The sequence below is a fragment of the Glycine max genome, chromosome 14, assembly GCF_000004515.6.
Source record: "Glycine max cultivar Williams 82 chromosome 14, Glycine_max_v4.0, whole genome shotgun sequence".
NCBI classification, from domain to species: Eukaryota; Viridiplantae; Streptophyta; class Magnoliopsida; order Fabales; family Fabaceae; genus Glycine; species Glycine max.
In genome coordinates this window covers 2507555-2524015 of record NC_038250.2, presented here as the reverse complement: position 1 = coordinate 2524015, position 16461 = coordinate 2507555, and the positions used below count along the sequence as shown (strand labels likewise).

General features: G+C 33.8%; 2 protein-coding genes across 4 annotated transcripts; one reads left to right on the top strand and one right to left on the bottom strand.

Moving 5' to 3' along the window:
• Positions 1-1217: 1217 nt before the first annotated feature.
• Positions 1218-5177, bottom strand: LOC100816677 (pentatricopeptide repeat-containing protein At5g01110). Of its 3 annotated transcripts, none has more exons than XM_041009209.1 (4): positions 3009-5177; positions 2777-2892; positions 1932-2489; positions 1218-1851 (listed from the first exon to the last, which is right to left on the bottom strand). In XM_041009209.1, exon 1 carries the CDS (start codon positions 4992-4994, stop codon positions 3054-3056), a length of 1941 nt encoding a protein of 646 aa, XP_040865143.1. In that variant the 5' UTR covers positions 4995-5177; the 3' UTR covers positions 1218-1851; positions 1932-2489; positions 2777-2892; positions 3009-3053. The 3 variants fall into 3 exon arrangements, with proteins under 3 accessions (XP_040865143.1, XP_040865144.1, XP_006595772.2); XM_041009210.1 differs by having other exon boundaries at positions 1218-1831; XM_006595709.4 differs by having other exon boundaries at positions 1218-2489.
• A 2018-nt stretch (positions 5178-7195) lies between these two features.
• LOC100803515 (uncharacterized) lies at positions 7196-15236 on the top strand. Its single transcript, XM_003545354.5, has 8 exons — positions 7196-7487; positions 9570-9677; positions 9769-10428; positions 11370-11449; positions 13036-13518; positions 13622-13705; positions 13818-13906; positions 14774-15236. Exons 1-8 carry the CDS (start codon positions 7481-7483, stop codon positions 14844-14846), a joined length of 1584 nt encoding a protein of 527 aa, XP_003545402.1. The 5' UTR covers positions 7196-7480; the 3' UTR covers positions 14847-15236.
• Positions 15237-16461: the final 1225 nt, after the last annotated feature.

Sequence of the window (16461 nt, the reverse complement as noted above, 5' to 3'; positions counted from 1 at the left end):
CAAACATATTTTCAGAATTCTAATCTTTTAAAAATAAAAATAATTTTTAGAAAATAAAAACAGGAAATAAAAAAAAATGATATCCGACTTTATCCAAATTTCTCACGGACTATATTTTTGGTCTGACTTAGCTCGTTGGCTCATTGAGCCGGGCCAAATTAATATTATTTTTTTGTCTAAATTTGTATGAATTTTAAAAGAAAAAAAATAACATCAAGCTAAATAAGTCCTAATAGTTTTCGAAACATTATTTTACAGATTCAATCTGGTCAGGGCTAAAACTTCATGCACTCTACAAATTTTCTACCAACACTCACTTTCATTACAGGAAGGATATTTCTGAATGTACTTTTACATTCTATATTACGTTTTTCCGTAATGAAATGGGGTATTGGCGAAAAAAATTTAGAGTGTAAAGTGAAACTCATCCTAACCAGTGTGGTTCATTGAGCAAAATTGATCCAATTCTTTTTAGACCTCTACGGGTCTGCTAGTTCGTCAAGCAGGACTTGTTAAGGCCTTGATCTTAAATTTAAACATTAAAAAAAAAATCATTTTTCTTGCATGAATAAGAAAAACATGACTACGGCCAAAATTTTGATGGTTAACCTTAAATTTATAGACGAGTTATTTTCTTTTTATGATTATTATATGAGTTACTGCATCTTACAAAACAATATAGAACTGCAATTAAATCATCATCATTATTATGATTGTCATAAATAGAGTAATGAGTGTGTGCCTGGCCACATTAGTATATTTAAATAGTTTCACGATGCAATAAATTACGAATTAGATTTTAAATTGCATAATCTTTTAGTATAACAGTTACATTGATGAAACTTTAATATTTGAAAAAAGTTATAATAGATATAATTTTGCCTACTTTGACACTTAATGTAAATATACATAATCATCAAGATAATACTATATAATTCAATAAAATAGATAAAATTTATTTTATAACATATTAAAGACGTTATTTTACAATGTTACACACACTCACACTACTATATTTAATAACTCTTTGCATGATCAATGGCTGAACAATCTCTACATTTTGTGATCTTTGATCCTTCATATATGTAGAGAGAGAGAGAGAGAGACGCACACATATAGCATGTAGACAATTCTTAATAAGGGTAGTAGGGACTGATAAGAAACAGAGACATAAATGATTAAAATATACTTTAGGAGATAAAATGCAGCTATAATCGTTGATTAAAACATTGACAACTGAAATTTTAACAACTTCCATAGTTTATCACATAGTACGTGTATTTTATCATAATCTCAACCATTGGATACAGTTGCACAGTTTTGTTTCAGAGGAATTAAATCCAACTATCCAAGACAGCCCGTGATAGCTCATTAGAACTAAGTAGCATGCTGTTGTTATGCCAGTGTCAAGAATCACAGACAACATACCATCTACTGCTGGCATGTTTACATCATGCAAATGTGTTAACGAAAGTACTAGCTGATTTGCTTATCTAATGAAGTTGCTGAAGCTCCTCATACTAAGTGTGGACTTCAAACAGTATCACAATCTCCCGAAACATCAAATGTGTGAAGAGTATGTATATTTAATATGACGGGAAACCATACCACAAAAGCTAGCCATTGTAGCTGGAGAGAGTCCAAAGCCACATAAACCTTACATTAGAATCCCATAGGATTCAAGTTCCATACCTTGAAATTGGACCCCAACATTCCACCACACTCCACAGGCCACAGCCCCTGCTCCCATGTATAGCTCCAGTCAAACACTGCAATGCCATCATCGCAACCAGCACCACTTGTTTGCAGCTGGGAGACATAGTGTAAGGCTCTGATACAATTGATGAGAACCTTAGAAGAACCACAACACAAAAACTAGTTGTTGTTATAAATCCCACACTAAAATGTCATACTTACAATCAAGTCCATACCTTGCAATTGGATCCTAACTTCCAAAGTCCTAACAGACTGTTTCTAGGATTTGAATTTACGGCCTTCAAGTCACAATGCAGATGCAATTAATGTGCCAAAAGATTACATCCCTCTTAACCAGTGGATATACAAACACTTTAACAATACGGAAAGAGTTCAAAATTGGGAAAGCAATTTCATGTGGATCGTCTTCAAAAAATCACAAAAAAAATCTACAATTTGTTAGCTCCTTTTCTAACTGTCAAAAAGTATACCCCAAAGATGGATATGATTATATCAGTCTAACCAACCACAGTCAATCCCACATCATTTCTGTGTATCTGTTAAATAAACTTTAATTGGAATGTGATTGTTGTATTAAAACTAGCTTGAACCAGACCTTAGGTGGTAACCAGTGACCCCTCTCGTGCTACATGAGAGCAAGAAAAAAGAATGCTTCAACTCCCACGCTACGCTTCATAATTGCAATGACTTCCAGGCTTCCCCTTCAATAAAATATACTTACAAAAACATTAGTCTGAAGTTCATGAAAGATGGTGGACTCCCCCTCCTAGCTCCTGCAAACCATGCTTAGAAGTTAGAAACATGGACAGGTTGCATTTCCAAGCATCTAAAACATACAGGATTCTTTTTTCAAATTGAAAGTTGCAAGATAGAATCTCATTGTTTAATTAAATACAATATATAAATATATATATATATATATATATATATCATGTCTGATAACCTAAGAACTATCATTCTGTATTACATTTATAAGCATGAAACAAGCAACACCAACGCATTCAAAATTGCAGTCATAAAAAACAAGTAAGGAGTGTCTCCTTTTTTCTTTGTTACTAACCAGGGCAGGAAGGCTCAACTTTTATGTTTGGGCTCATAAGACATCCCCCAGGGTTGTGCTTCCTGTGATATACAGAACCAGAACCAGTGTGGCATAGGCATAGTCCACAACTAGATCTAAAACACATAACAAAGATACATCTGAATAAGTAAAATTATCACAAGAATACAAAATCAATGCTTACAACAGGATGAGGCAAATTTAGATGTCACCCAATGAAAGAATATCCAACCTTTTATATCAGGTATTTGTAACAAGAGCTGCAGCGGTAAAAGCATCAGAATTTGTCGTCTGGCACAAATCCCCTTTGCAGCATTTCATCGTGGAAACGGAATGCTTCTTTCAAGTTGTCTAGAGATACATGCCCATTTATCAATGATGTGTATGTTGATTTATCAGGATTGATGCCACAGTCAATCATCTTGCGTAACACCATCTCAGCCTCCCGCATTCTGCCTTGCCTACAATATCCACCGAGAATTGCATTATAAGTGATGACATCTGGCAGTAGCCCTTTTTCTTCCATGTTATTAACCAAGACAAAAGCCCTGTCGAAATTCTCTTCCTTTACAAAACCATTTATAAGAGTATTATACGTGATGCAATCAGGAGAAACTCCTTCCAAAATCATCTTTTCGAAGAAGTCATTTGCCTTTAACACATTGCCAGCCCGCAAATGGCCCTTTATAACAGTGTTGCAAGTAACCAAAGTGGGCTTAACACCTTTTTCTATCATTTCATCCCACACCCTGAATGCCTCACCCATAAGTCCTAAACTGCAAAACCCATTTATCAAAATGCTAAACGATACATAGTTGGGCAATATCCCCCTGCTCACCATATCACGCCACAACTCCTTAGCTTTCTCCATTTCACCAATCTTGCAAAAGCCATCCATCAATGTATTATATGTCACAACATCCGGCTTAAGGCTCCTTTGAGTCATCGTCTCAAACAAACCAAGTGCCCTACTCATGTTCCCATCCTTACAATACCCATGAATGAGAGTGGTAAGGGTATAGTAATCCGGAAAAACTCCCCTCTCCACCATCTCCTTAAACAACTCATCGGCATCACCAAGCATCTTCCCCCTACACAACCCATTCAGCAGAGTATTATACGTAACCACATCCATAAAGCAACCCTTTTCAACCATCTCGTTCCGCATGGCCAATGCCTCAGCCACATTGCCATTCCTGCAATACCCGTCAATAAGAATGGTATAAATCACCGTATCAGCAACCAATCCAGAACCCTTCATCTTCCCAAAATACTCCAACGCCTTATCGAAGAGCCCGTTCCTGGAGAACACCCCAATCACAGATCCAAAACTAATCAAATCAGGAACAACCCCGTACCGCAACATTTCATCAAAAACATTCTCAGCCTCACAAGCATCATCCTTCCTACAACATTCCACAAGCAAGGGATTAAAAGTGGCAGCATCAGGACTCAACCCCATCCCCAACATCTCATCAAAAACACCCCTCGCTCTCACATAATCCCCCTTCTTACACAACCCATTAACAATAGCATTATAAGTATAAACCCCAGGCTTCAAGCCGAGGCCCCACATCGAGTTCAACAGCTCAAAAGCCTCTGCCACATTACCCTGACGAGAATGCGCGTTGATTAAAGTGTTATAAGTTACAACATCAGGGAAAACACCTTTTCCCTCCATTTGGGACAAGAAAACCTTAACCTTGTCGAACCTGGCCTCTTTACACAAAGCATTGACCATGATGTTGAGAGTGTAGACATTTACCGTTGTGCCACTTGCGACAACATCCTCGTACACTGTCCATGCCAAGTCGACCCACCCCACTTTGACCAACGCGCCCAGAAGCGCGTTGGAGGCGTTGATGGAAACGGAGAAGCCCTTTTGCCTCAGCAAGCGGAAGGCTTCCGAGCCTTCTCGAAGCTTCCGCGACTGAACGTAGGTTCTGATGAGCAAATCGAGAACGGTGGCGTTGGTGTGAGTGGAACTGGGAGAAGAAGGAAGGAGGGAATCGATGAGTTGGGGGCGCGAAACGCCGCGTTTTCGGATCATTCGGAGGAGGAGGGATTGGGCTTCTGGGAGGTTCCGGGCACGAACGAGGTCGTGGACTGTGGGACCCGCGTGAGTGGAGTTGCGGTGACATTGATGAAGAAGGATAGATGAAGGTCTGAGAGTGTGTATTTGTAAGCTTAGGTTATGAGTGAGTAGTGTCTTCGCCATTGATGCCAAGGGAAAGACGAGACACGGAAGGAACAACACTCTCAATGAACCCTCCTACTAGCATGACAAGGAAACTTTTTTGTTTTTCTATGAAAAATAAATTGTTTTATTTTTTCTTGGGTCAAAGAGGATATGGTGAGAATTTATATACAATGTAACTCACACAATCAAAGTTTTTTTTTTTTATTCTTCTATTACCTTATTTATTTGTTTAGTTATGTATAGGATTCCATTCAATTTTTGGTTGAAAATTAGTGATTGATTTCCTTTAGGATTTCATTCAATTCATGGTTAAAAATTAGTCTGATTTCATTTATAAAATTTTTGGATATGTTCAAAATATTTCTTAATTCACTTGTTAAATACTAATTTGTTTGTGATTGATGTCTATCATTAATTCAAAAAAAACTTGCATGATAAAAATCAAATAATATAAATTATTTGTTTAAATAAATCATTTTCATTCACATGTAAATATAATGAAACCTTATATGATTACGTCAATACTTGATTAAAAAAATTAAATGTTTAAATATTATTTAATAAGTATTTTTATTGAAAAAAATAAACCGTTTTCACAAATTTGAAAATTTATAACTTAACGATTTTTCTAAGAAATTTTTTTCTTTTAATTATTTTTTATATAAAAATATTTGTTTATACATATAGAGAAATCCCAAATTTATTATTTTAAAATCATTTTTCAGCAACTTAATTCTAATTATAATTGATTTTAACTATAATATTAATTAATTATTAAAATTTAAACTCTTGCAATTGTCCTAAGCACACTTATCTTGTTAAACCTAATCAAAACTAATCAAGCAAAAGTTTATATATATGTTTTAATGACTGTGTTAGAGAGTGGAATCATTGTTTATGAGACTAATATACAATTTGTTTTTAGCACTCCTTTTCTTTTAATAACCTTTTTCATGAAAAGTGGTTGGCTCAACTTCTCTTTCTAAGGAGAATACCAATTTTTAAAATGATTGGGTGAAAACTTGAATAATATTATTGTGTTGTTTTGTCATATATTTAACACAAACTAAATAATGATAAGTAACGACAATGATACAATGATGATAGTAATGACAACGATAATAATAATTATAATAACATATTGTAATAATAATAATGATATTGTTAATGGTGACAACAATGACTACAATAATAATAATATTAGTAACAATAATAATGACGAAAATAACTATGATAATAAGATGGATGATGTTAAAAAAAAATACTTAATCCTGAAAAAATTATTCTAATTTTTCTATCAGAATTCCTGCATGATAAGACATAAAGCACACCGACAAGGTATGGTAAACAATGGATAAGAAAATTAAAGTATGATAAACTAATTTTTCTTAAAATTTAATAATAATAATAATAATAATAATAATAATAATAAATATCTATATATTTAAAACACTTAACTAACACTTATTATATTTTTTATGGATTTATTATATTATTATTATGATACTAAGAAAACAAGACAAGATACTAACAGCATATTTCAGTAAAATAAGATAAACTAGTTTATCATATTCTATCTTACCATCAATTGAATTTTAAATAAGATAGGTATATGAACATTTGTACAATGATAGACATTTGAATTATTCGGCAAAAAAATGATTGCATTTGAATTTACTTCACTTTTTAACTATACATTATAACCTTTTTTTCCCCTATTTTTCGCTCTTTCTTCGTCATCTTTATTTTTTTTCTTTCTACTTTCACTTTGTTACAATTAAGACATGACTAATGGTGTATTTGAATTATCGTTACATAGCTTCAAAATGTCTGTTTGTTCCTTTTGAAACCCTAATAAGAGAAGAAACAATACATTAATCAGAGATAACTTGAGTTATGTTGGACATAACCGTTTTCCAATTACACACTAACAAGTATAATTTCCATTCTTTATTTAGTCATTCTCTTTTCATTTTTCTTTTCAATGTTCACTCATAATATCTCTATATTTTAAAAAAAATCTAGACGTACGAGGACGAAAATAACATTAAGATCAAGAATAAAATAACAATAATATTACTACCGTGATTAAGATTAAGATTGTTAGTTACATTTTTTTCTTAATTCTACGATTAAAATTGAGATTAAAATAACATGTATTATTTAAAATGCATTTTACTTTATTTAATGGAGGCAAATCTGATTTATTTATTCATTTATTTTTGAGGAATGCAAAGACTGATTGGAACAAGCAAGCAAGCATTGAACTTGTTTCTTCTCCCTTTGTCTTACCAGAAGCTCCTTTCCTGTTCCTAAGCGGAGTTAGGGGGTCAAATTGAATTCATTTGCAACAAACACCTTTTTGTTAATGTTGTTGCATTCTCTTTTCCTATTGCCGTAAACGGGTCCTGTCCTCGCTTTTCTCACAAGCCACTGAAAAATTTTGCACCTTTCGCCCCAAAACTTTAACAGAGGGGTGTTGTTCACCGCAATTCCTCACCCCAATGGAAGGTATTGTGTTTTCCTCTTCAACTTTGGCCTTATCAGAGATTTGGGTCTTCGATTTTGTGGTTGATTTTTCTCAGATTACTTCAATTTCCATGCTCTGAGATTGATTATTGGAACCCATAATATGAATTTTTGTGTTAGGTTGTTGTAATGGTGGGTATGGCTCCAAGGTCTTCAATTTGGGGTATTTGGGGTCTGAAAAAGTGAGTCAAACTGAAGGGTACCAATGGGGTTTGATTAATTTTTATTCATAATTGAAATTTAGTTTTTGATGTCTTCGTGCATTTTTCTCTTCCACGTTTTCTTTTTCTATGGATTGGAGAAGTTTTTGTTTTTTCTGTCAATAACCATTTACTGCGTTTAGGCTTGGATCTACTTTCCATGTGGAATGTGTGGAATTAGGATTGGTTGTTATTGTTCCTCTTCTTCTTGTTCTTTTATACTTGGTGGTGATTGGCACAAATCGTGGGTTCTCTGTGGAAGACTCTATGAAATTATAAATTCTCTCAAAATTATTCTTTGCTCAGTTGAGATTAGCAAACTCTGAAGAAATAAGGAACTGGTACCGATCAGTTTCATGAAATAAGCTTGGCTGTATCAAACTTGTATCATATGACAAATGGTATTATGCTAGTGGTTGCAAGTCGGGGCAAAATCGTTGTGGGAAGATGACACTAGTGTATAGAAGTAGAATGTATCGATATCTTAGATAATGAACAGATTTTTCTCCAGCGACTTTCTAAATTTTGATTTATTTGGCTTTCCACTTCCCTGATTTTTTTAACTGCACAATACTCACTCTTGGGATTGCTGCTCCCTTCTGTCATATGATGGAGATTGGATTATGATCTAAATATATATTATTTAGTATTTTAATTTTGATTTCATATTTAGGGTAATTAGTAAGTTTGTGTTATCTTTTTGATTTGATTATCATTATCTTATGTTTAGGGGTTTATCTTTATTTTGATGGTCTGTATATAGACCCTCAAAGTGTAGACCTTATGCATGTTTTTGCTATTGAATAATAACAATTTCCTTTTAGAGAGTATGTAGTGTTATCAATGGTGGATGGCGGTACACGGCTGAAGGCCCAAATTCCACCATATAAACACGCCATAGCGGGCCTCCATTCCCAAATTCCCTATGTCGGTTGGCCAAAAAAAAAAACGCCATGGCATTCCGCCATGTCGGCCATAGCGTCGCCATTTAACAACACTGAGAGTATCTGAGTTGAGTTGGAGGAGTACTAGTTCTCTAGGATTTCTTCCCCCTCCCTCGTACCTCATTACCTTGACATGTTAACCTAATCATACAGTTTAAGCTAAACATCTGAATAATCTTTGAGCTTGTTCATTAATCTTCTTTATGTTAAAGATACAGTCTACTTTTTTGGCTCCATGTCACTGTTACTATGCTGATTCTTGACATGTGATAAATTTCTTCTACATTAGACTGGACACTAGTTAGTAGTTACAATAAACTCACAAATTGCAAATCAACAATTGGATGTAAGTAGAGCTTGTATTGTTGCATTGCATTTACTGAGAGCTCAGGGACTTAGTAACTTGGGACCACAAAATTCATTAGCTGTGTTAGTAACTCTTTAGTGATCCTATGGAACAACCTCCTAACCTTTGGACATTGTTACTGAAGGATCTATACTCTATAGTATCCAAGCAGCTCACAAGTTATGCATTCTCCTTTAAACCTCTTTTTTTTTTTTAAAAAAAAAACCTCTTTTTTTTTTTTTAATTGCAAAATCATTTTCTTGTAAATATTTGATCTAAACAATTCACTTTTTAATTCAATATTTAAGGAAAGAAAGTTTCTGTTTCTTATAATTATCAATATTTCACATGAGCAACTTGACTTCAATTGCCCATGCATGCATCCTTTTCCATATTGTCATAACTGTTCAGCACCTCAGCATATAGTTGTATCTTTTAATTCAATAACATTTGTGGATCAATTTGAGAGGTTAATATGAGATAAGATGTTTTTTGATTGTTGTCTTCTTGCATATATTACTGTAATTATTTTTTCCATTCCAAATAAACTTCCTGCATTTCTGTTGGTGTTTAGAATCAAGTGAATTGCAATCAGAAGAAAATAAAGTCTCCAATGAGAAAAATAAGAAAAGAAAGCTGAAAACACCAGCCCAGCTTAAGGCCTTGGAGAATTTTTATAATGGTAAGAATACTTTTTTGTCAGCGGGTGTTAATGCATTTTCCAAGGTGGTAAATTTTAGCAATTTCCTTTTTTTTTTTACCTTTGTTTCCAGAGCACAAATACCCCACAGAGGAAATGAAATTAGTACTTGCTGAGGAGTTAGGATTGACAGAAAAGCAAATATCTGGATGGTTTTGCCACAGAAGGTTAAAAGATAAAAGATTGATGAAAGATGAAGCTGTTGCTAATGGGCGACAAGATCGTTCAAGTGGTGTCATCCAAGATCGTGGCAGTGGACTTGGGCAAGATTCATGCGGAAGCAGTAAGCATGCTGATCACAGGTATCTGGATCCTAAGGAGGTTGAGAGCCATGGCCTCTACAATCACGAATTGTCAGTTGCAGATATGACTCATGGATGTAGGAACCGTTATCCTGAAAATGTTAGCGGGGTGGATGACACATCATCTGAGAGCAGCTCATTTTTGCAAGAAAGGTTGTTTTCTCAAGGTCTGGATCCATATGATATGGAGCCTTCTAGACATCTTACACCTAACGGAGCTCTTCCACCCCTAAATCCCAAAGGTGCAGTTAACATGGGACACAAACCATCAGGATATTTGAAAGTGAAGGGCGAGATAGAACATGCTGCTATAACTGCTGTTAAGAAGCAATTAGGAAGGCATTATCTGGAAGATGGTCCACTACTTGGTATAGAATTCGATCTGCTTCCTCCAGGGGCATTTGAATGCCAAACTGCAGATCCAGCTAATGGTAGGTTGCACCATATTCTATTTTCCTACTTTTTAAATGTCTCATTCAGTTTGTTTTGTAAGACTGAAATGTTTTTAAGTGTTCAAATTGAAACAATGCCATTTTGGGTTAAAGGAATGTGTTGTTACACATCAAATTGTGAAAAAAAGTATATGATGCATTATTCTTTTTTTTGTCATAGGCAGTGAATGCTTAAAGATAGAACTGGGTGTGATAGGGGATGAATTGTTTATGGAACAGTAAATAAGTGTTTCCAATTCCAAATAACCTGCATCATGTTTATATGCTATTCATTGGGATGATTTAGATGCTTTTAAGGAATTTAAGCTGATGCCTTCTTAGTATTGATACTAATAGGGTCAATGACAATCTTATAAGATTATTTTATGGTCTATATTATTAAGAGCACTTGCCAAAGGAGTGTCACTACTCATAAGCTAGTGTTTTAAGGATCTAAGGCTTTGGATATGAATTTTTAGCATTAGAACCAAGTCACCTTAAGAAGTTCACAAAACTTCACAAAACTACAAGGTTTTATTCCCTTGTGTAGATCATTTTACTTCTTTTCTTTTCCTGATGTCTTGCATTTTTATTTGCTTGATTTTTAAATCGCCGACGCACATACATTGAAGAAGTTGCAGTTTTGTTATCCTTAAATTTGGAAAGCTTATTCCTAAAGACCGATGCTGCCTTTTATGGTTCATAACACAGGGCCTTTCTATGTTAATGTGTGCACAATGTGCTATTTTACTTGTTTAGTTCAAGATAGTTGATTTTTGCTCTTTGGATGCTTTACTAGAAATATTTCCTCTTAGCTAAGTTGTGAGGGTTTTGTTTCCTTTCATTAACTCTAGACCATTTTTATAACTGCGTTGAGTCATTTTAAGAGTAGATTGAGAATTGAGATTCTTACCTGTATAATCTAATGTTTGCTATGACAGAACCATACTCTGCTACAAATCCTCTGCTTCTGAATTCTCCAGAAATCTCTGCTGCAAAAAGACAACCCAGTATTAGCTCTGTAAGTGACCTTTCTAATTCATTTTTCATGAGTTTAGCAATGAAATACTGTCTGTTTAAATTATATGACGCATGCTTGAAAGATTGGACAGTGACCTAATTATTTATGTTACAAGCTTATGATGAGAAAAAAGAATTTACTTAAAACTAGCCCTGAAGATGTATCAGAAGATTCAGAACAAAACCCATCTCTGACTTGTTGACTCCCGAATTATTATATTTTTTTTGAAAGGCAAATAGATAATTTTGTTACCAAGACCAATATCAAGCACAAGTCGTGTCCGAATTGGATGAACCATTACTAGAAATTGTCCACAGTAATGTGCTGCTTCTGTAATGCAATTACAAACAGGAAAAAGGATATGATAAAGTTGATTTATATCTGTTGCTTCGCATGTTCACCAAATACCACCACATCCAGTCCTTCAATATTTTCTGTCACACTCCACGAAGCTAAAACTGCAGTTACACAAATGTCCCTCACTGAGATGGGTATAATAATCAACTTTATGATTCCAAACTGAGCTGAAATATATTTCCATGGCGTTCGCTTCTTTTGACATCAGTCTTGCGACTCTCGAAATTTATATGACATTCTTTTATACCATTTCTATTTTAAACAATTGTTTTCAATTGTGTCCCTACCTTTAACTGACCTTTGACAGCACTACAAGTACCTCTTGTTACCAAACCAAAGATCCTGTCACCCACCCCTTACCAGAATTTTCTTTTTAATCTCTCGTTTTTAAGTTTTGGATTTCTTCAAAAGTGGTAGGAAAAGGGGATGCTATCATCTTGCCATTTATATTGGCTTCAGAATATTATGTAGTATAGTTCAAATATGGTACAGTGTTATGGTTTAGGAATCAGTGGTAATGAGAAAGAAATGGATCGGAGTGGTTATTCCCATTACAAGTCACCAGACAGAGTTGGTGTTTGCTGTATTAGGATTACACCAAAATGGAATGAATGGAATAGCTTATTGACAAAAATAATCTTGGATTTGAAAAAGAAAATAATAAATTTTACTTTTAATTTTTTAACAATATAATATTATGCAACATATGAGTTGAATGCACACACAATTTGTGGACAGTTTTTCATTTTGATAAAATAGTTTAAGATAAAATTTGTCAAGACTCGACAAAACAGCAAATGATTCCTTTCTTAGTGGGAATGAGCATATCCTTGGAATGAGATTTCTATCCTAAACAAAGAATGGTGATTCCCCAAGAATGATAAATAAAATGTGGCTAAAATGGAATGTTTATTTTTATTGAGCTAAATGTGACCCTTTTACTTCTTACCTTTGCTTAAGAGGAAAGAAAAAAATCAGTGCTAGGGGAAACCTTTCCATTGTTTGAAGTTATTCTGACTGCAAGTTAAATTTTTAAATGGACTAGAAGCTGCGCTTTGCTTTATAAGTATTAACAGTAATTTTATATTTGTTCTTGCTCAATCCTCCTGTAAAATCTTTTCATTGCTGTTGAGCACTTTTAAACTTTTCCTGTTTATAGACATAACAACATTGATTCTGTGATACAGATTTCCCTGCTTTCTCACTCTCTTTTACTTGTGTATTTGCAGAGATATGATTCATATTATACTAAATTTAGTTCCCAAGATCCGCATATGGAAGGAGCTGACTTTGGTTCCTTGCACGAAACTGATTTCCAGGATAAACAAGATAAGAAAGCGCGCCAGAATATAAAACAAAGGCAACCTTTATACGGTTATACCAATCATTTTCCTGGAAGGAACTCTTTCCCAGATTTGTATGAAGACTCTACTGGAGAAGCATCTGCTTATAATAGCACCAAGAGTCATAGAATGAGCACTAAACATGGTGTTGAGGGGATGCGATCTGATTCTGCTTCTAACCATAGTGATCACTATGAAGAGAAGCTTGCAGTTAAGCAGAAAGGCTTGATGCTGCATGGTTATGATAATATCAATCTAAAGAATATGCAAAGGAGTGAACATGTAAAATCTAAACCTTCTAGTTCAATCCGTAATTCCCGTGTTCCTATGGATACTGAAGAACGGGGGTTATCTGCTAGGATGGCAAAGGTTCATTAATATATTTACACCCTCTGTGTGTTATATTTGTAATGGTCAATTTGTCTTGCTTACAGATGGTTTAAAATGCTTAAATTTTGTGTCAAATGTGCAGGAAGAGATGTTTAAGGGGGACAGGAAAGCAAAAAATACATACTGCAATGTAGATGGAGCAGGAATGCTTTCAAATGAAATTATGGTTGGTTTTTGATATCTAAATTGTCCTTTTGGAATATGATTATTTGATTTCCTTTTGAGCTCATTCCCCTCCTTCCAAGCATGTATATGATGTTGCTTTACTATGTGCTTAGGTTGCAAAACGAGCTAAAGTTGACATGCTTCAACAATACAATGTGAAAAAATCACCTGTTGCTGAGATGGAACAAAGGAAAATTCAGAGGTGGGTATATATGCATGTTTTGTTTTTGTCTCTCATGACCGATCACTCAGGTCCTCAATAGAAAATTTATAGATTTATAAATTTATAGATTGTGTGCATGTTTATTTAGGTAGCGTTTGACTTAACTTTGTTTTAGGTTTCTCTTTTCTTTAAAAAGAGAAGTTAGGCCAAACATATTTTTTTAAAAAAAAAGCTTTTAAGTATATAAGTAGTTTTTTTAATGATCCTAAACCCATAAGACAGTTTATATAGAATAAGCTAATTAGTTTAAGAAGAAAAGAAACCTGAAAAAGCTGGGGCCAAATACAACCTTAGTAGTATTTGTCTTTTGTGTTTAGATTTTTTGTTTTCGGATGAATGTTGCTTGCCTCATGAAAATGGGATAAGGGTTCTTCTATTGCACATATGCTAACAGTAATAATCATGAAGGCAGTTGACAATAATGATTGTTGGAAATCAATGATAATTTTTTATTAGCAGGAAAGATCAAACATTCAAACCTGTAGTGTTATCACCAGTCGTCATGTGTGTTTAGTTTAAAAAAGATTATAATCAAAACACTAGTAAGATTTTGGCTAAAAAGCTTTCTTTGAGTAAAAGAGGATTTCTAAACACCAGGTGCGGCCGAGTTAGGAAATTGAGCTCCATGTGGGTGAACTTTACTTGCAGTGCAATTTAAATTCCCCACTTGAACCACCTCTTGGTCAATGTAAAAGCCTATAGCCTTGCATGGATTAATCCCACACATCATGGTCTTGCCCAATTTACAATTTTCTAGTCTATTTTTGCTTAGAAAGTTTTCAATCAAGTTGTTATGGGATATGTATAGAGGCCTCTTTTCTAATGGCATTTTGTATGATCATGCAGATCTGCTGCAGACTTGCCTTCTAGCTTTAGCGAGGATGAAACTGCTGACACCAATTCCTCACTGGATTATTAAGTGATGTTGATAAATGCTAACAAGTGTGTGGGATTTCTCTAAGCCATTGGGTATGTACAGCCTAAAATGACACATACATTTTCTCTGTAACGTGGGAACCATTGTTTCTGGCAGCAATGGCAGTGACTCGCTCCATTTGCTGTTTTTTGTGCTCACCTATTTGCCTTTGTAAAAAAAAAAAAAAAAAAGTTCGCCCGGGTTATTTTTTGGATGTAAAATCTCATTTCCTGAAGCTGCTCGTGGTAGGTTTAATGCACAGCTTATATATTTGTCATTTGTCTTTTATTGGTTTAATATGGTAGTGTGTATGGCATCCTAATTTGCTCCAATTTGATCTTTCTTTGGAGAGTTGGCTACTTCTACTTTATGATTTAACAATTCGTTTCATTAGTTTTGTATTGTTTACCCAACACTCATGTCGATCTAGTGAGGATAATATTGATTAGTAGCTGGGATTTTAACTTATTAGTCTCATGGTGCATATTCCCCATACTATGTTTAAATTGACAAATTGATTTTGAATAAAATTGATTTCTTAATCTAGCATATGAAAAAGTATATAATGGGAAAGGTCAATTTCTTAAATGAATCTTCTTAGGAGATGCCTTGATTACTTAGTTTTCGGTTGGGGGATGCCTTGGTTAAAAAAAAAAAAAATTATAAAATTGATTATGGTAGAAGTAGAAGTTACTCATATTTACTTCTAACTTTATAATGAATTTTTTGCATTATAATTGATTCTACTATGATTTTGAAAATAATCCAAAACATCAAAAATTTGATCAAAATCAAGTTGAACCATCACATCATGGTCTACCATGATTTTAGAGATTATCTAAACACATGCTAAGTTATCATTCTGGCTTAACAATAATAGAATTCTTTGTAATGAAAAAAAACTGATGTCTTGTTTCTGAACCTAAAGTAAGCAACCCTTTCTTGGGAGAGCTTAGTCCATTTTATTGGGAAGGAAAACGACACCTAACATATTTTAGATTTATGATAAATAATTTATATTATTATATAATGTTAATTTTAATTATTGATAATTTCTTTTTTAAAATATTGAAATTTAAGTGAGAATTAAAAATATTGAAAATGATAGATCGAAAGAGATTATAAGTTAAAAATATTTTTTAGAAATGCTTTTGTTAAAAAAAAGCTAAAAATATTTTCGTTAAATAATAACCAAAAACACTCTTTGCAAATAGCTATTCTAATTTATATATGGTTGGATTAGAAACATGTTTATATCTCATCAGTATTGTTGTGTCTCCAAATTTTTTTTCCTTCCTTCCTCTTTCTCCTATGATTAAAAAAAAGTCTCACATATGTTTCGAAAATAAAGAATACAAACAAAGGAAACTGTTCCCGGGCTAATATACAGAGAAATCTAAGGGGTTGTTATGCGCATCCAGTATAGTACTGGTACATCCCGTATAACAGCATAATTTCCATTTTGTCCTTCCGTAAAGCTGATACGGATTGGGTAATTCATAATCCTTATACGGGTTGATATTCTGATTAACTAAACTAATAAATTAATTATGTTATAAAATAATTAATGTCGCTATATGTAACATTAAAATTTTTAATGTATATTTAATGCGCATGT

Bases quoted from the DNA above. Each gene is read 5' to 3' on its own strand.
- LOC100816677 (XM_006595709.4), bottom strand. From the start codon at position 4,994: ATGGCGAAGACACTACTCACTCATAACCTAAGCTTACAAATACACACT.
- LOC100803515 (XM_003545354.5), top strand. The intron at 13,519-13,621 runs GTTCATTAATAT...TCAAATGTGCAG, and splicing joins TATCTGCTAGGATGGCAAAG to GAAGAGATGTTTAAGGGGGA. The intron at 13,706-13,817 runs GTTGGTTTTTGA...CTATGTGCTTAG, and splicing joins TGCTTTCAAATGAAATTATG to GTTGCAAAACGAGCTAAAGT.